Source organism: Temnothorax nylanderi, unplaced genomic scaffold (genome assembly GCF_030848795.1).
Source record: "Temnothorax nylanderi isolate EJ_2023f unplaced genomic scaffold, tnyl_v1.0 TNYL_tig0039_pilon, whole genome shotgun sequence".
Taxonomy (NCBI): Eukaryota; Metazoa; Arthropoda; class Insecta; order Hymenoptera; family Formicidae; genus Temnothorax; species Temnothorax nylanderi.
The window spans coordinates 1,328,180-1,348,686 of NW_027249101.1; the positions used below are offsets into that span (position 1 = coordinate 1,328,180).

The window sequence follows — 20,507 nt, forward strand, 5'->3', positions numbered from 1 at the left end:
AATGGTAATTGCTCTATCCGGCACGTGACGTCATCGCACATGGAAACGCAGTGACTTTCAGTACTGCCAATTTCACTTCTTTCGCCGGCAGCAGCCAGGCTTATCTTCGAACATACCGAACGCACCGAACTACGGCCACTACGGGACGCGATGTGAGAATCGTTGAGGTGCACAGCTGATTCTGAGAATTGTCATTTACATGTTCGATGACAATAACGTTGGTTGGATAGCGGCGATATTTCGCGATTGAGCGTCACCGGCTTGTTGCGTTTGCGTAGACCCGGAGGTTCGCGAAGATTTAATCGAAAGCCGTCCTCTTTGAATAGTCCCGTCGGACTGCAGCAGGCTGCAGCAGGTGGAATATCGCGCGCGTGTCGTTTTGTTATTCGAGATTAATAGAAATCACGAGGCACCAAGTGAGTTGCAAGTCAAACGACATAATCTTTCCTTCAAGGCATGTCTCTCCGAAGTAGATCTGATGGCCGTTATTACTGTATTGTATACTTTTGTCGGCAAGGATGACCTTTTCTTTGTCCAGGCAAGTTCATTTTATAATTTATACCATTAATTTCGTGTCCCTTTGTCTATCGCGATTAGCCAATTAATTATTGTGCATCCATCCCTCACATGTTTAGTGTTGCTTGTGGTCTATCTTATTTTATCACGTATTTCAGATAGTCAAATCTGTCGAAAATAGATTTTGCAAAGTGTCTGCTACAAATCTTGCCGGCAGAAATCTGACAGAATCTGTTAGCCTATTGCGATAACAGATTAATAGCAGAAATGATATTCCGTTTTAAATGATTATACGAAATGACAGATTTTGCTTAATTTCTACTGGCGAGCTCTGCTAGCAGAAATGAATAATACAGATGCAGTTGATGCTAATCTACTGTAATGTTCTGCCCGCATCTGCTTGCAAACTGCTAGTATACTGCAGACATTTTACTTATTGAACATACGTTTAATTTTAGTGATCTAAGTTTTATCCTGTTAATATTTTGTTCAGTAATATACTTATACATGTTTATCTTTATAAGGATGCTATGTAAATAGAGAATAATAAATTAAATAAGTGCCATTAGACCTAAACATGTAGTGAAAATGTACCTCCACCTTTTAAACTTCCACTCTCCGTTCCTGTACCAGTTATTTCAATTTAAATGTTATCTATCAATGTGGAATGCGTCATAATTTGATCCGCCACCTTTTTTGGATGCAATGAAGTAGATAGCAATCCTAATTGTAAGATTAGGTTCAGAAATATCCTCCGCAGCTTCGCTCATGATTGCAGAGTGCTGAGTATGGCGAAGGGAGACACGAGTAAGTTAACACGAGAAGATTTTGATGCTGGTCCGTGCAGCTTTGACGAGATCGAGCCGGGCTTGTTCCTGGGTAATCTGACGGCTGCCACAGATGTTGACTGGCTGAAGGACGCTGGAATAACTCGTATATTAACAATAGATTCCTGTCCGTTGCCAAGAAAGATCCAGGAACGTCTTCCGAATTTAATCATAAAGTATATTCAAATGACGGATATGCCGCGAGAAGATCTGCTAACGCACTTCGAAGATTCCTACGAATTCATCGACCGTGCCCTCGACTCTGACGGCAGGATACTGGTGCATTGTTACTTCGGCGTGTCGCGATCCGCTACCCTGGTCATCGCGTACATCATGAAGAAGCGCAAGTTGAGCTTCGTGGACGCGCTCCAAGTGGTGAAATCGAAGCGTCGCTTTGTCGCGCCGAACCCCGGCTTCGAGGCGCAGTTGCGGCTCTACGAGAACATGGACTACGGCGTCGACAGTACCAATGTGCAGTTTAAGATGTATCGTTTGCAGATCGCCGCCGACAAGGTGCGCAAAGCTCGCATTCTTCCCCAGAGCTGCATCGACCTAATCAAGCCGGATCCCGCGCTGACAACCATGCGTCCTGAGCCGTCGGTTTATCGTTGTAAGAAGTGCCGTCGCATCGTGGCGAGCGCCAGTAACATTTTGCCCCATGCACCGCGCGAGAAGCAGATCTGGCGACATATCAGCGTCAAAAGCGTCCTGAAGGACGGCGAGAGCTATGACAAATTGATCCAGAGGAGAGACGACTCAACGCGAGTCGAGCTCTGCGACAAGATCTACTTCGTAGAACCGTTGGCCTGGATGCCCGACATTACGCATAACGTTGAGGGCAAATTAAACTGTCCTAAATGTAACACAAAACTCGGCTCGTACAGCTGGATCGCTGGTAGTCAGTGCCCCTGCGGAAGTAAGATCGCACCGGCTTTTTATCTGGTGCCGTCCAAGCTCGACTGGAGCAATGTTGTGCAGAATGTTCAAGTAACGGTATAGTACTGAGGCACATAATAAAAAATATGTTGGAAATAACAATCGTAAAAATCGACTTTAAATGAATTTATGAAGATGGAAATCTTGAATTTTATATTCGATGAAATTTTTCAAGGTTGTTGATATATTCATCAAGGCAATACAAGTCAGGAAAAACGTGAAAATGTTGAAAAAGCGTCCATCTAGACGCTATAACGTTTTGGATACCTTGTAGGTATCCTTTTGATGTTTTTTGAATGTTTGTCTTGTTAAATTATAATATCATTATCAAATGGTCCAAAATGATTGATGTAGTCGTTGATATTTAACCATCGGCAGGTAATATATATCTTTTTAAGATGTTAAGTTTAAAAGTCATTCCATGTAAAATATCGTCCAAGTTAAAAAAATCTATTAAAAGAAGAATTAATAAAGAAAATAATTTTAATCATACCACTTTATGAACGTGAGATCTTGCGTTATTTGCACTTTACCGTTAATTACGCCAACGTTTTGTGCCACGAGCTGAAAAAACTCCATAGTACCTGCTGAGAGAGAATAATACATTGAGTGAGACAAAATACGGATAATGATCAATATGTATACGTCGGCTGACTATATTCTAATCCTGTGCCAATATATATTTCGATATGTGGACATATATACATGTATTTGTTACATATATCTATATGTTGTGTACTTTTCTGATTATATATATATGTATATATCAATGAGAAAACATACCCGAAGACGTTCTCCGATCTCAATGTTTTTATTGCACACGATGTTGTCTTTATACCATCTACATATATCTGTATAAGGCCATAAATCCGTGTAGAATGCCGTCTGTATATCCTGTACTTAAAATATTCCAATACACGTCCGCATATAACTTAATGTGCTACTCTATCGACGGGAAAAAGAAGCGCTATGACTTATTTACTTGTTACCCTGTGTGTTCAGAACTTACAGCTTAAACCTAATCTAATCAGTTAAACATTATCGTTGGTTATAAGGCACACGATCAACGTTGGACGTTTGCAGCGATAATTCGTAGAATATCCGAATTACCTTTTTTGCACATAGCCCCAGGGATGCTAGATGCTGCGCGAGATCATCTTGAATTGACTACGATCTCAAATTTATTCTTAACAGTCAAGCTTATCTTTGGTTTGAATGATTCGAATAAACTCTGGTCACTTTTATAAAAATCCCAATAAATAATTCTTCACATATCTGCGTCACTTCATATCTCCAGAATATTGGAGTAACTCGAACGGTCTGTTCCGCGAGAGAGGAAAGTTAATAAAACCGTAATAAATATTCCAGTCTTCAATGCACGAATTTATAACTGGATACTTCCTAAGGAACAGTTTCGCGCCGCGTCTTAAGTCTTATAACTTCGAGAAAGATCATTTTTCATACGTATTTTTTTATAAAAATATTTTTTTGTGTGTGATTTAAGTAAATTCGATCTCGATTTCAAAAGCTTAAATTCTCTCGAGCTAAATTACATATTCAAAGACTTAGCGTTATATTCTCGCGTTCTCGGAGACTCGACTTCCAGGGATAGTGTCACATACTCGCGTGCATCGCTGGATACGTCGAGCCGTAGGGGTGCGCCCGCAGCCTCAGGGCGCTCAGGCCGTTCACGGCGGCACCGTCGAGGGTGCCGTGGTGGATGTCGGCCTGATGATGATGATGGTACGGCGGCAGGCCGACGTTCGCCAGGCCGCCGTTCGCGGCGAAGCCGTGGCAGCCGGCGGTCGCGGCGGCGGTTTGCACCGCGTAATGCTGCGGCGTCGCTCGCCAATAATCGCCGTAAGAATACTGCGCCGTCACTTGGGTGGTAGCAGCCGCGCCCTGCGACGATTCCGCGTTGCTCTCCGCCGGATGCTGCGGCGGATGCGACACCCTGATCGGGCGCAGCGGTAGCGCGGCCTCCATCTCCCTGCCCGCGGAGACGCCCCGGCTCATCGCCGAGCTCCGCTCGTTCCGTCGGAACTTCGCCCGCCGATTCTGGAACCACACCTGCACAGAAAAAACGACATGGTACTTTTGCCGGCGGTGCTTTTATCTCCGCTGTCGATTATTATTAAAGATGAAATCCTCTGGGGATTGACAAGAATGAAAAATGATAAAACGAACTCTCTATGTGCGAATAGGATCGCGTTTTTATGCGCGATTGGGGGATAATAAAAGAAGAAAATCAGAGAGGATATATCTGCTATTTTTATAAACCCGGGAACGGGTGTTTGATTTTTTTTTTACATAAATGGTCACCTGAGATTTTTACATCTCAATTAAAAGTCATTGTTATAATTTTATTACATATTGCATATTTTTGATTGTTCTATAAATTATTAATAATTGAGGACAATATGTAGGTATATAGTTTTACTCAATATTTTGTAAAAAAAAAAGTAGAGAAAAAAATATTTAAAAAATGAAAGGAGCACATTAAAATTACTGTGCGCTTTATTCTTTCGATACGGGGGTGTTAAATTCATTGAAGATGAATAAAAATTTTAATAAAATAAGGACTAGAGAGAGTGTTCCTATATTGCAATTTTATACTTCTATGCATGATCGAGATATCGCGACAATAAGAAAACATAATTTTCAAGAATCATTTATAGGATTGGGGGCGTAATTGTTGCTGAAAACGTGTCTGATACGCATTACGGTAAATTCACAATAAATAAATTCAATTTATTGACCCAAAAGATTAACACTCCTCAAAGTCGTGCTTTAATGTCTCTTTGCGATGGTAGTTTATTCATTTGCGGATCTTAATTTTAGTCATCTAACGTGTAAGTATATATTTATTAATTTAGCTTCACTGATTAGGGCTTCATCGAGTTTCTTCCGATCTCTCAAAAGCGTACGCCTGTCTCTCAAATAAATTCCACGAATTGAAGTCTTAGAATATAACTCAAACAAATCCGACTCAAAGGACCACGCCGCCTTTTAGGAACATCTTCGGCGAAAATCTAATGGATCCGACATGACCCGACTATCGCAAATGCTCCTCGTCCGACATCACTCGCGAGGAAGACCAAGCTTGCACAAGACAAATAAATTCGATTTGAAGAACACGCTCTCCCGGGGCTCTCCGCTCTCAGAGAATCACCTCTTCTAACGAAAAACCGTCGGCGAAACACTTGATACGCTCTCTCGCGCTATTGACGCGGCTTCTCGTCTCGCGTTACTCCAAAAATCTCGCGTCTTCGAGCGGGAAGACGCGGCGGCGCGGCGCGGCGGGGTCGGAGGGATGGAAGGACGCGGCGCGCCGACCGAAGACGGGACAGCGTGACGCGTGACGGCTCCTGGCAGGCGTACCGACGACGCAGACAGACGCGTGTACGCGGCATGGACCGCTGGCGACGGCGACGGCGACGGCGACGCAAACACGTGCTCGACGCACGACGCCGGAGCGCGCAGATGCTGGAGCGCGCGTCGCCGTCCGGCTAATCATAGCTCTCTATCTTTCTCTTTCTCCCCATCTCTCTCGCCGCTCTGACAACCTGTCTCCTCCGATTTTCTGCCTAGCTGTCCGCGACCTCCACCTTCCGCCGCCTCCCCTCCTCCCCTTCATCCTCCTTCTTCTTCATCTTTCTTTCCCTCGTGTTACTGACGACGCGTTACGTTCGGTACAAGAGCCCAACACATGTGCACGTCGTGATACTTTCTCGGACAGCTAGTCTTCTCGGTTACCGAGTGGAAGACAGCTTCAAAGAGCGGTCCGCTCGTTCCTCTGTGGGTTGGTCGGTTGCTCGGTTGATTGGCTAGCCGGTTGGTGAACATCTCGAGGCGGCGGTTTGTCGTTCCGCCACGTTCCATCATCCTCGACCAGGGTGGAACAAAGATCGAACTTCATTGCGAATGATGCACTTTCCCGATGTATCCCAATTTGATCCTTTATTTCTGTTTATCTAATATTTTCTGGATTTCAATTCAGTTATATGTTCCTCGAGACGTTGTGAGCTCTTTTCACACACTTCTATTATATATTTAGATTCTTAAAGCTAGTAAATAAATGAGACTATGGTACAAACGTGTTTATTAATCTAAATTACGCACCAAGATAAATTGACAATGCATGAAATATTTGTCAGACGAAATAAGCATTCGAAATGATTAGGAAATAATTTCTTAATTGCTTCGCACCAATCCACAATTAACGCTTTCGCTATTTATGTCATAAGTAGAAATATAATCTAAAGAGATCAGCTCTCAAGCAATACAATTTATGTATTTATTATATAGATAGTATATAGTTCGCTGTGCATATTATTAGAAATTAGAAATATTAAAGTAAAATAGAACATGAAAAGTCAAACAAACCAGAATTTTTTATTAGATTGTAAACATATCTATATGTTAAATAAAATGATAAATATAAAGAAGAAAGGAGTCAATTATTTTCTTACAAATTTCTATAGATAGATTTTTTATATACATATACAATATTTCTCAAAAATTTATAAATAAAATCAAAAGAAAAACTTTCGTTTATATCTGTCCCGGTTTTTACCATGGTGGAGCATGCAACTACATTACATTACATTACCTGCACTCTGGCCTCCGACAAGGACACCCTAGTCGCCAGTTCCTCGCGGACGAAGGCATCCGGATAGTGCGTTTTCTCGAAGACCCTTTCCAACGCGGCTAACTGTTGCGCCGAGAAGGTCGTCCTGCTTCTCCTGGGTCTTCTGTTCCCAGCAGCAGAAGAAGTCTCGCTGCAATCTATGAAACGTAACAATTGTCAGTGATATCTCACCGTCAATCCGGTCTTCGAAATATAACTGTAAATTCCTTTGTTCATTTATTTTCCTGATAAAGTGGCATATTTTCCTATTAGGCATCTTTAAGCATTTGTACTCTCTTTAATATGCTATTGTTATATAATTTCTGCTATTGTATATGCACGTTAAATGGTTGTATAATTTGCTTTTCGAGATTTAAAAGTTTCTAGTGTTTTACTATAATTAAATGTGCAATTTCGAAAAGAGCACATCTCGCATTTTTTGGCTTATAGGTCTTTTCACTAATATGTACTCTACTCATATAATAATACCTTAAAAATTTTCATATTCTGTTATATGACTTGACTCTAAAATGCAAATTGTATAGTTTTGTATCACTGGGTACAATAGTTTAAAATTAAATCAGTTTTTTTTTCATTCCTGAAAAATTTTAATTTTCAGAGATGTGCCCTTTTCGAAATGTGCACATTCAATTATATTCGACGGAAAATATCGAAACCTGTTATTTTCGACATAATAGAAATATCGTTCGCGCAGAACGAACGTCAATCTCGATCGCTTACAGTTATACATATACTTTTCGCGCGCGTAAAAACGTTGCTCCGCGAGAAGAATGCGAAATTATTTTTCTCGATGGTCTCTCTATCGCACAGCGAAACGTGGCGGTCTCGAAGATGCCGCTCGCGATACCGGCGGCCTGCATCGAAAAAAAAAAGAAAAAAGGGGGGAAAAAGGAACGCGCGCGCGGGTCGACTAACAGCCGCGGCCATTCTTTGAATGACTCCACTATACTTGGGCATTCATCAAAGCGGCATAATGCGAGCAGCATGACTGGAAACGCGCGATTTCGATGAAATCAAGTGCGTCGTGAGCCGCGGATTAAATGCGAAGGGATACGATTAAATCACTCGCAATAGATGCTGCGTTCTCATGCTGGGAACGCATTTTCCATATTCCATAAAATTCCATTGAAATTAATTGTCCGAGTATAGTATACATACAATTTCATAAAATTATAATTATAGTGAAATTCTAATTACAAAGTAATAATATCGAGTGCTATATTTTCGAATAATTAACGATGGAATTAAAATAAGAGAAAGCAATAACTTTCTTATTCGCAAGTTAGTATCAAGAAACTTTCATTAAAAAGTCCTTCGTTATGAGAACGTTTAATTAACAATTTGCTATAGATAATTAAACAATGTCCCATTTTATACAATTATAAAATACTATACTTTCGTATTCCTTACCCAAGGAGTGCGTCGGCGTGGACAGCAGGCGCGAGACCGTGAAATCCTGCGGAGTGTGCGAATTCGCGAGCTGCGACACTATCACGCCGCTGTTCGCGCCTTGCTCCGCGTCCGTCGCGGCTAACATTTTTTTTTTTCACCCCGCGCTCTCTTTTGGCGCACCTTCCCTCACGTCGGCATGGCAATCAATACGGATACCATTGCCAAGTTCTCCGCTCTTCTCGCGGGGTCTTCAATTTTTTAACACATCCTTCACATCCCGCGTATTTATATCACCGGCGCCGACGCGAGCATCGTCGTCTCAATTTCGCGAGATTAGAATCTCACCTGCGAGGTAGAATGACTTGAAATATTGATACATTACAATTATACTCGAATTAACAATATAAAGTTATATTTTTACTATTGTCATTTTATTATTGGCGCCAAATTGCACCGTGCCACACCGTTGAAACACGATGTAATCCGTCTCGAAACGTAGCTGCGACCAGACTCGCGGTTTAATTTCACGCGACATGATTATTCAGCCGGGATTCTCAAAATATCAGCCAGAAACTTAATATTAGCGAGGCTCGGAATTGTAGTGGAAATTCAAAGATGCACGAAGATAATCTGGACGAGCCAATTCGCGACGTGATATAAGACGTATAAGACGTGTGCGAGATGAAGCTGAGATGTGTACCGTGAAACGCACATTTGTATCGTTCTGCTTTGGATGATATTCAAGCGAGATACAGGTTTACAGTGTAAATATTGTGAGAGGCGCGATATTGCATGTCCACGTGCTAGTGTTCCACCGCGATGTCAAACGAATTTTCAACATATGTATAATAATAAAAGGGTGGACCTTGCGGCATTACATTAAGGGACTTTTTTAAGCCTACATGTGTCCGAAAAGACAGTAATTTTCCATATGATGACTCTAATTTCTGTCACTCTCGCTTATTCATTATACATGGCTGTATATTTTTTGTTAAAACAAAAAGGGAAAAAGAAATATAACTGTAGTAATCAATTTCTTATAATCAATTTAATTCTTATAATAAATTGATTTATTAATTTTTCTTGGTAGAGATGTTTACAATAGTAAGTCTTTCTTCTCAAGTATATTTTTCCATACGTGACAATACAGATTAATATTATTAATATATTAATAATAATAATGTAATAATTTATGACAAATTCTCGTAACACACATGATTATTCGATCATATCTAAAAAGTCAGTCGTTTTAACGATTTAATAATAATTTCTCCTTCTCTTTTCTCTACTTCTTTATATTTCTGGCGAACCAATCTGCAGCATTTGTGATCATTTTCCATCTGAGACGTTATATATAAAATGTGACATCGAAATTACAACGATCAGCGTTATGAATTATGGTCGTGTTTTACCGTAATATTTTTTGCGAATTGGCAAAAATATATTGCTTGATTGTAGTACGTATTCTCGTCATACGTTTAACGTTAAATCGGGTTATATGCTATTTATCTTACGTTGACCCTGAGCGCAATCTTCGTATCGGGAGATTAAAATTTGGAATTGGGCGTCCGCATTTAGCACTAAGTGTGGCTAAATGGAGGTGTGACGTATTAGAATCTAGGTCTATTCGTAATTTGAACGAGGCAGAAAAGCAACAAGATGATAATGGTTTGGTGCAAAGCAATTCCAATCCGCTAAAATCAACTCAATTTCTTGAAACAGTCTTTTTTCAGAACTTAAATCAATCTACATCTACTTTTCTCAGTTGTAATTATTTGCTTTAAATTGAAATAGAAAAATATATGTGCAATGCACATGTTAAACTAGAATTTTGAATCTTTTAACGAAAGATTTCGGATAAAAGATTTTATCAATTTAACGTATGTGATCGATAAAGGATGACGATTATTTATGGCGGTGAGTGTGCGGAACCCGCACGTTTATGCGTAATTTGTCTCGGGAAATGTTAATTAAAGCATTTTCGAGCTCGAGCGTGACGGTGCAATTAGGGCCACGTGCCAGCGCAGCGGTTGCAAAGTGTTCGTAGACTGTTTGAAACTCGTTCATACTTCAACCGTATATAAATAATTCTCTTAGTATATCTGTCTTGCAAAATTTAACCGAGTATATAGACGTAAACACCGTTGATAAAGTACAATAATTTAATATCGTTCTCACGATGAAATATGTTCTTGGCAGTTTAAGCACCTTCTATGATGTAAAAATATAACAGAAAATGTGTAAGAAACATCGAAAAGAGTTATGAGTAAACAAACGCAAATACGTTGCAAGAAGAACGCATTTTAATTTAACTATTACTAGAAGTAAAATAATAAAAAAAATTAACACTTTTTACAGACTGTTTTCTATAAAAAGATTCGACGAGAAAAGTGATTAACAAAACATGTGCGACAGAAAAGAATGAAACCTTCAGCATCACTGTTAATAAATTATACCTTATAATATAAGGTATATATTATATACGTATATTTCTTTTTCATTTTGCATTTATTATAAATTGTCGTTTTATTAATTAACTGCAATCGATCGTTCTAAAATTATCGCTAAAATCTCAAGAATACGGCAATACGAATTGAATTGTCGTCGTAAATTATTCTCGTCACAGGCGCATGCCTTATTGTACTTACGGCGGTAATTTTATAAAGATATATGTACATGTTAATACACATGTGTCGTCCAATTTTCGATTCGTCACGCGCGTCTCATTCAATATTCAAGTAAAATTCATCTGGCTTTCTCGCTGTCGGAAAATATGCTAATTTCGATATTTATGAGCGTAATCAGGCGGTTAAAATCCGCGCACGCGTCCCAATTCAATTACAATTCGTTACGGGCTTCTGGTCGTCGTTAGGTACACATCCGGGGTTCCGAATTTCCTCACCGCCCGAATAATAATTAGAGCGGTGATTTTTCTGGCTAGAGAAGTTCCCGATTGTCCCAATTATTAGAACATGGATCTTTGATATTTATTGAATTTTTTCCCGAATTGACCATTTTTTATGATTGCCTCTTTATTTTCTTGCCATTTATATTACTGATCAAATAATTAGATATATTGTGCGTATTGCTAATATATACATAAGTATTAATTATTATAATATACAAATGCACATAAGTAATATTATTATATTTATAAAAAATTATAAACAATATAAATGCATGCATATAATATATATGTGTACAACTGAATTTTTATTTAGAAAGAATTTACTTCTGAAAAATCTCGTGACGTATTTGAATTTTATGCTAGGCCAACCAATGACCTAGCTGAGGCAATTCTTATCGAGTGTCGATTAAGCTTATTAACCCTTAAACTACGGTACCCGCCAATTGGCATTTTATAGCGCAACGACGATCATGATTTGACCTCAGCTTTCATCACCGATTACGGATATATTGTTCTACATATTTTTTTTCTTTCTTTTTTCTAGCTAATTCTTATGTCAGTAAGATTCTGATAAAACCGAGTAAATAAAGTAATAAAAATTGAAAAAATAACCATAATTTTTTTTTAACGATGATGTCGTACTTTATTAATGCTTGGGTCTTGATTGCGGTATATTTATGGAAATACGTCGAGAAATTCAAGTTTAACGATTAGAAATTAATCTCGTTCTCACTGCTGCGCAAAATCACGAGATATTCGATTCTCCGGAGTTTTACGATACAGTTGACACTTCAGATTGGCGCTTTCCAATCAACGTAATTTTATACTCTCGCAACTTCTACACCGAGTTTTGATCAAGTTCGTTAGTATCTTATGCCTCCTAACTTCGATCATAAAGTTTCCTGACATATACCTGATACCCGCCGACTACTACCCCACTTTCCCTCACGCTTTCTCACCAGCTTCCGCTGGACCAACTTTTATCTCATAAAGCAAACTTGGCTTGAAAGTTCTCTATTCACTTCCGAACTTAAACGATCGATACACGTCCGTCATAGATCGCAATTTGCGTTAAGCGTGACGTAACTGCGGAGACCGTAATTTCCACTGTCGGAGTTACAGCGGCGTTACAACCTGCCGATCGTAGTCGTCCGATCGCGGGAACGCGCTCGAAAACGAAGGCGTCATTTTGCTCTCGGGCAGCGAGATGCCAACTGACTTGGCCGAGTTAAGACGTACTTAAAGGTCCTCATCGGCTCTCCACCTCCGATATCTCTTTCTCTCTCTCTCTCTCTCTTCCTCTCTCGTTCTCTCGCGTTCTCCGCGATCCTCTCTCGGCTCGCGCTGTGTCGCTCGTCGCCGACGAGCGGAGGGAAATAGAGCGTTTTAAGAGTAGGTGGAGATTTCCGTCGCAAGCTCCACCTTCATTAGAAGCTCATTGGTTTCTAAATGGCCACCGGCGGCCTCAGAGGCGGAAGGACGTATGTGCACGCTCTTTTATTAAGATGCGCCGCAACGCACGCAGAGCGCGGTGAGGCAATCGACTTATTTTTGTCGGTGTCACTCTAATGCTATATGTTCTCCGCAGATTTGCGTAGCGATTGGATAGAGTGCAAAAAATCCTTCCATAAAAAAAAATTAAAACGTCATCGTTCTTGTGTAATATGGCTCTGTCTGTTATACAGCTAAATCTAATATATGAATAATAATTAAAATAATAATTATTTATATAAGGATTAATCCTTTTTTTTGTACAGTTTCGATTAAGCTTTCTTAGCTATACTATTTATAATTTAATATAAGATCAAAAGTCGTCATGGAGCATCTTAGAAAATCAATTACAGCTCAATGCAAATTTGAAGAAACAAAATAATAAAAAAAAAAACAAATAAATTATTTATCGTATTTATTCTTGTCAACGTGTTAATAAAATATTAGCGTGTTAGCGGTGATGTATGGGCGCCGGCGTTCTCGTGGTTTCGACTTTCAAGGATATGTTAAAGCAGCAATTTTTATAAACCAGAACACAAGTCTTCTTCATCATCTTCCTCCACTTTGACCTTCTCTTCTCACCGGCGGCTGGTATCCCGTTACACAGGGGTGTCGTGTATCCTTCACAATGTTCGATATACAGGGTCGGGCCATTCAGAATGATCCAGAAAGAATAAACGCTGAGGAAAGGATCTTGTTATCCATTTTTCTTGTTAACTGATATAGCTGCTGTCCCCAACTTAGCGTTTTGACAAAAGAAGTTCCAATTAAAAAAATTAATGGTTTTCTATATAGGATATAATTTTAATAAGAATATTATTTATCATTACAGAAAGAAATTATTGTCACAATTGCTATTTTTAAAAGATTTTTTATAACAGAGTAGAGAACTAAAGAGATTTCTAAATGTTAGGAATCTCTTTGGTAATTTTTTATTTTTGTTATTTGATTTATGTTATTTTGATTCCCACGCTGTTTGCAATCCTGTCATAACATTTGCAATCGCGTTTTTATATGCTCTTTCAAATAACTGTAATTTATTAAAATGTTGAGACACTAATGTCAGATTAGAAGGGGGCACAGTTAATTCTTTCGAAAATCTTGGTCTTTTTTCCCATAGTAAAACCACATAGAAAAACCTAGTTTTTTTATAACTTTGCTTGTTTAGCGGGTCAATAAAGTAATACCTCATAATTCTTTTATAGAAAGTTGGGACTGGAAGGCACACCATTAATATTGAGACCGCGGCGACTTGTATAAATATTAAAGTCGCGAGAAAATGTGTGCCCTTCGGGAAAAAAATATGAAACTCACCCTTGAATTGTAAACTGGGTAAAGGTTGTTTCTGATCCCTTATAATCCATTGTTAACACCCCAGATATTGTCGGCTCCATCGGCTCTCTCTCTCTCTCTCTCTCTCTCTCTCTCTCTCTCTCTCTCTCTCTCTCTCTCTCTCTCTCTCTCTCTCTCTCTCTCTCTCTCTCTCTCTCTCTCTCTCTCTCTCTCTCTCTCTCTCTCTCTCTCTCTCTCTGATCTGATTCCTAATACCAGATCAATATCGAATATCAAATAGTGTAAACCCTGAGAAATTTTATTCCCTCTTCCAGATGATTAATACGACAACTTTGGAACGACTTTTCGTACGAAAGTATAATGCAGCGAGTTAAGGTGAGATTGCGCCAGCGAGAGAAACTTTACGGCACAATAAAAATATTTTTAGGATCTTCTAGAATAGTGTTTTGAAATCTTCTTTTCCCAGGAGCGAAACACTTTTAAATAGGAACAATATTAACGGATAAATAGATATACATGCGTGTGTGTATATATTTTATTGTGTAAACTTTTAATTAATTTATAATATAAATTTAATCAATAGTATTAATCTCAAAACTCTTTATATCCTTCTTTTTTAGGTAATCGATGGATCTTCGCACATTTGTTGCGTTTATCAACTTTAGCGACGCGAGGGCCGGAAAAATAAACTCAAAAATCTGACGCTGTTTTCAATTACGTGAGATTGACGCTTGTAAAATTAGAATGCGCAAATGCGATTCCGTCGGCGTAAGCAAATTGCGCAGCAAACTACTCCGTTTTGCCGTTACCGTCGCTCGTGACGTTTCCATCGCGACGTCGGGATGCAGAAGAAATAGGAAGAAGAAAAGAGATGGTAATTTTACGGCGCGAAACGGTTGAAAGTGCGTTAAAAGCCGGACGACTGAGTGCCAACAGCTGACCGCGCTATACGGGACGTCACAAAGTTATGCACTCTTCCTCTCGACATTAATGTACGAAAGAAGAAGAGTGACGAGTTTAGATGCCAAACATTACCGCGTAATGCTATGGAACAGCGCGCTGAAATTATTTAGTATTAATAATTAAATTAAAATCTTTCTTCGAGAAATTTCTATATTACATTTCGAGGAAATAAGCGAATAACTAGATTTTATATTTCGGATAGATTTAGGGAAGCTTATTTCAACAAAAATTTAACATATAATGTAATATAATTGATAGACTAATTATATAATATTAATGTGAGAAAGTATACGATCGGCCATTCAAAAATGACCATCATGCATTCAAGTTCGAATCTTCTGCGTAATTAACACGTGTGATTTCGGAGCCGTTCTGTATACTCCGAGAGATAGGAATGATGTTAGTGGCGCGCGAGGATACACACGCAACAGCTATATCGTCCTGCGATTTTATATGAGGCTTTTACGAGACCAAAGTCACGCTTGATGCCTGCCTCAATAAAATCCGCCAACTACTTTTGGGAACCGCTTAAAGCCGAATTATTTTGACGATAATAAACCGCGACGTCGTGTGGGTCGATTCTGCGACAATTAATGAACACTTAACGCCATCATCGCTCAGAACAATCGTGCCGTTCACACTTCCGCGAAATTCGTCGGACTCGTAATTCCGTGGTAAGGTAGCAGTTTAAGTTCGTCTATTCTTCGCAGGAAATGCAAATAATCTTGTAGGTCGAAACATTTTACATACAGAATGATTTCCTACACAGAGAAAAAAATAATGTTGTATCAACAGCATTAGTCTAATTGGAAATAATTTTGTTAATTCAATAACAGTATACAGTGAAACAATACTTATTTAATTTAAAAAAATACTTATTTTATTAAAACAAAAGCATAATGTATTGAATTAACAAGATTATTATTTCCAATTAGACTCAGACTGTTGATACAACATTATTTTTTTCTCCGTGTACAGGAGCAGGTGTCCCAATGAATTCGAAGTTTGCTTTCGCAAACAGCAATCGCATAAATTGCTGAAATCTGATGGGGGATTTAAATCTGTAATATCTAATAAAGCTTTTATTTGTTAGAAAAATAAATTAACTAAGTCAAGCCAATTACAATTAATTATTCGTACCTAATCACAGTTGAACGCAATCTGTATGAAACTGTCTTTGATTAGGTAACATATTAGGAACGTACTCTTAAAATGAAGTAGAGCAAATCAATCATCTGTTCTTATTGTTTATCTCTACATTATCCCTTGTACTTTTGAACGTTTTGCACGTTTTCTACATGTCTACGTGTTAAAATAATCTTTCTGATCTCTTATCCAGACCACTCAGAGGTATTCTCTTAACGCATGAAGGAAACGTACATCTTCACGATCGCGGACTAACTGTATCTCGTTTTCGATGAGACCTCCGGGATTTACAGTGCAAAGTCTCTCAAGACTCTTCCCGGCTCTTCGGTGCGGGATCTCCCCGTTTCGGTATTCGGGGGAATCGTCTTGTTTTCTCGAGATGGCAAAAAAGAAGAGATATAAGCCCGCGAGCTCTCGCCGTTTCAGCAACGGCGAGACGGACGCGCGCGTCGCGACGCCGTGACACGTACACGTCGCGCGTCGTCCGCGGAGAATTATTAGGCGGGCCTGGAGCGCGTTTTCTCGCGGGGCCGTGTCGTTCCCGCGCGATGACGTCCGTCGTCGTTGTCGCCGTCCGGCGACTTTTGTTCTCCCGCAGCTCGATCTTCTTGTTACGTTCTTTCTCTCTTTCCCTTTCTGTCACGTTCCTTAGAGAGCTACGCGATCGCCAAGGAACTCGTAATCCCCCTAAAAATCTCAGCGTTCAGTGGCGCACGCTGAGTCAGGACACACACATGCGAGAATATAAACAGGACATACGGGGATATGCATAAATCTGTCACAACGTTCATGAAAAGTAGACGGATTAGGAGGAGAATTGATAGAGATCCACTCTGGAAAGTCGAATTCATCACCTCCGATGAATCGCAATTAAAATTTACTTTAGGAAGGTTTGGCTTAAAATTTAGTTCTTGAGTTTCGTATTAAAACTTGCAAAGTTGCCACAATCGATGTCAATGTTGTCTGCGAAAGTATTTTAAATTTCTGTAGAAGTTAACTTCCCCTTCCTTCAAATTCAATATGTAATTTCCCATCTCTTTCATCTCGAGTTATTTTTACTTTTCTATATAACGGCAGAAAAACGGATCAACGATGATGCGTCGTCTATCAACTGAAAAAGATCCCGTTTATGTTTTATTTATGCAAACGGAATTGTTCTTCTTTACCGCTCGTTCCTCCCGCATGCAGGATTTAATTTGCCAAGCGTGCCCGGCTATTTTTGTTTCTTCAATTACCGCGAGACTTCGAGAGAGTTTCGAATTAAACAAACCAAGACAACAAGGTTCGTGAGAGGACTCGAGGGCTTGCGGGGCTTGGTGAATGTCCAACGTTCTGTAACGCGAGGAGGGGTCGCGTGAAACCGCATCTGCGGTTTTCTTCACCACCATGACCCAACGATGGGCGAGTAAAGTCGTTTACACATGGGCGAGGAACGTCGTGGAAACGTCGTTTAGGCTATTTTCCATAACATTTCCATATCCTCCGGATGGCCACTTCGTCGTCGACTTTCGGTCACCACCTTGCGCCGTCCGTCAGTAACGTGTAAAGTCTGTCGCGTTTTATTACGGTATATGAAGCGACTGTTACGAAGCGACTCGATACGCATCGGGTGCATATTGCGTCTTACGCCAAGTTAGCTTACTTGTCGTTCTTACTTGTCGAGCAGCAAGTAAGTCTAGTATCGACGATTTATGTTCGATCTTTGCAATTGCACAAAATAGAAATTATTTAACGAATTTTTAACACAATGGATATTTTAATAAATCTTAATAAATTTCTTGATCAAAAGGTCTGAATGTTTTGTAAATTAATTTTAATGACACGTTCCTTTTGTTGCGATCACGCATGACGGCGATGCTGAGAAACGTTACAAATCGATAGAGGCTCCAGACTGACTTATTGTCGTGAGTCTCTTTTCGAATTTGCCTTTCCTCGCGAGCTCGCGAGGGGAATACCGACGTGCAAATGCACCGTGACGCCTTAAATTTCGGCGAAGAACGATGAATTCACGGCGTGGAAAGCCGAGGTGACCATTGCGCGGCCACCGTGAAGCCATCGCGTTAAGGACGATCAAAAGGACAAGGGGGCCTGAGAGCGTCGACGATGATTTTGGCAGGTCACTAACGGTCGGTCCGTCGTTACAGTTGCAATGGCACTCTCATTGCGAAGAATAGGTGACATAAAAACGTTAATTTATTTTATAAAATTTTATTCGCCAAGAATAGTGTTTTAATAATCTTTTTAATGTCTGTAACTTTTTATAATGTGTGGCTATTAAAAAATTAGCAATAGTGTACGTAACTTTGAGTTAAAATATAACAACTTTTTAGGGACATGAAAATATCGTTATAATGTATTAAAAAAATAAAGAGAGAGGAAAAGAGAATGAAAAAAAAATACAAAAAGGAGCAAAGTCTTCCAATAAATATTATCCAACGATAAAAACGCATCTGTATTGTTTATAATTCAGAAACAAGAAAAAATTTCAGATATTTTTTTCAAACTGTAGATAACAAGAGCTCTTTCTTACTGATACTTGGAAAAATAAAGGATAATTCGGGTCGCTCCGAATCTGACGATGCGATGGAAGGATTCTACAAGGACCATTACATATATATATATTCTAGACGATCACAGTCGAGGACAAACACCGGTTCCTAAGCAAACGAGAAATCGATTGCAAATGCGGTCATCCACCACCGTAACGCCATCAAATTAAAGCACCCAGTGTGGATCTATCGCAGTCGCAAGTTCTCGTTCAAAGAAATAAAAAAAATAATACGTGGACAGATCATAAATTAAAAAAAATAGATGGCTGTTTTCGCCTATCACTCTTTATTCAAGAAAAACTACGCAGTAAAAATTTAAATTGATCATTGATCTGTGCGTGTATTTAATAAAAATATTATTTTATTAAGTCTATTAAAAAGTATTAATGTGATAGAAATAATGTATTTTAACAGGTATATTAAGCTATCCAAGCCAAATGATCAGAACACAACAAATTTTATATGGAATTAATTTGCTAATTATTTGCTATTTTTTGCTTTTAAAAGTAATTTTTTTGCTCCAGCTATTAAAAAGTTACAAAGGGCTGGATAGCTTAAGCTATATTAAGATATATTAAGCTATCCAGCCCTTCGTAACTTTTTAATAGCTGGAGCAAAAAAATTACTTTTAAAAGCAAAAAATAGCAAATAATTAGCAAATTAATTCCATATAAAATTTTTTGTTTTCTAATAATTTGGCTCAGATAGCTTAATATACCTTATTTTAACTCAGATTTGATGATGAAAAATTAGCAAGAAATTGAGTTTCTAATCAATATGTAATAAAAAGTTGAGAAATCTTTTTAAAATTAATTTTTTGAGGTGAACAAAAGCGTCCACAAAATCGAGGACAAGGCCAACAGATAACGTTCCGGTTACTGTTTTCCTCGAGAAGAAAAAGCGAGGAAAGCTGAAAAATCTCTCTGACGAAGGGTGAGGAGTAGCGCTCTATCTTTTGGTTCACCCCTCGTTCGGTCAATTAGAAGTGTCATACGTCATTCCCGCCAATTAGTGGTGGAGAAAGCGGTGTCTCGTCCGGAGAGATGCACCGCCGCTTTAAACTTTTTTTCTCTTTAACATTTCTTTTGCATACACGCGAGATGACAGAACGAGAATAATTTTACGCATTATCTTATGCCCTAATAAAAATCCTGTCGTCGCATATTTTTTGCTAGACCCCTAAAATTTGTGACTATAAGTACCTCTCAAAAATCACAAATATTAAAAATTGATATTATTATAAAAAATCTTGAAAATTGTTAGATAATAATATAATTGTATTATACACAATTTATATGTACATATATTAATATTAAGTAAAGTATAAGTTTCGGATTTAATGAGACAAGCGAAAAATATTTATACTTTTAAGTATTTATAATTTTAAATATTTATACTTTTAAATATTTACTGATATTATTATCAATGTTAAGATTTTTTACTTTCATAAAAATCTGTAAATTTGAGAGATAATAGAAAAGTGTTTTTAACTTAAAGTATATCGAAGAAAAACCTGAAATGGTTATCATAATAAATGATATTATCTTGATGGCTTATTGCTCTAAAGAAAAAAAGATGATTTATTCATGTCCTCTATCGCGTGATAATTAATAATGCATGCATCGCGATTGATAAGAAATCATCCAGTGTTTTTAAAGCGTCAAATAGATTAGTATCGACAGCAAAGTATTGTACCGAAGCATTGATAATATCGTGAAGGGGGTCGTAGAAAAGTTACAACACGTGGCGCAATTTCGTGGCCGGCGTACATTCGGGTAAGTACACGCGGGGGTACGTGGCACTCCCTTTCGATTTAACAGAGCGTGAACTCCGTT

At 38.8% G+C, this 20,507-nt stretch overlaps 2 protein-coding genes across 8 annotated transcripts in view; one reads left to right on the forward strand and one right to left on the reverse strand.

Moving 5' to 3' along the window:
- Positions 1 to 123: 123 nt before the first annotated feature.
- Mkp-4 (MAPK Phosphatase 4) lies at positions 124 to 3,243 on the forward strand. Of its 3 annotated transcripts, none has more exons than XM_071704249.1 (2): positions 124 to 538; positions 1,295 to 3,243. In XM_071704249.1, exons 1-2 carry the CDS (start codon positions 519 to 521, stop codon positions 2,340 to 2,342), a joined length of 1,068 nt encoding a protein of 355 aa, XP_071560350.1. In that variant the 5' UTR covers positions 124 to 518; the 3' UTR covers positions 2,343 to 3,243. The 3 variants fall into 3 exon arrangements, with proteins under 3 accessions (XP_071560350.1, XP_071560352.1, XP_071560351.1); XM_071704251.1 differs by having other exon boundaries at positions 125 to 416; positions 1,277 to 3,243; XM_071704250.1 differs by having other exon boundaries at positions 125 to 416.
- The window catches only part of LOC139771458 (uncharacterized), a 65,049-nt gene continuing 47,476 nt past the window's right edge, over positions 2,935 to 20,507 (reverse strand). The window contains exons 1-4 of one of the 5 annotated variants that reach the window (XM_071704255.1): positions 12,190 to 12,443; positions 8,341 to 8,667; positions 6,892 to 7,067; positions 2,935 to 4,349 (exon numbers count right to left, since the gene is read on the reverse strand). In XM_071704255.1, the coding sequence (XP_071560356.1) occupies positions 3,894 to 4,349; positions 6,892 to 7,067; positions 8,341 to 8,467 (759 nt within the window). In that variant the 5' untranslated portion in view covers positions 8,468 to 8,667; positions 12,190 to 12,443 and the 3' untranslated portion in view covers positions 2,935 to 3,893. Of the gene's footprint in view, positions 4,350 to 6,891; positions 7,068 to 8,340; positions 8,668 to 8,743; positions 9,298 to 10,970; positions 11,464 to 12,143; positions 12,444 to 20,507 lie in introns of those variants that run through there. The other 4 variants (XM_071704253.1, XM_071704257.1, XM_071704254.1 and 1 more) reach the window with 4 other exon arrangements.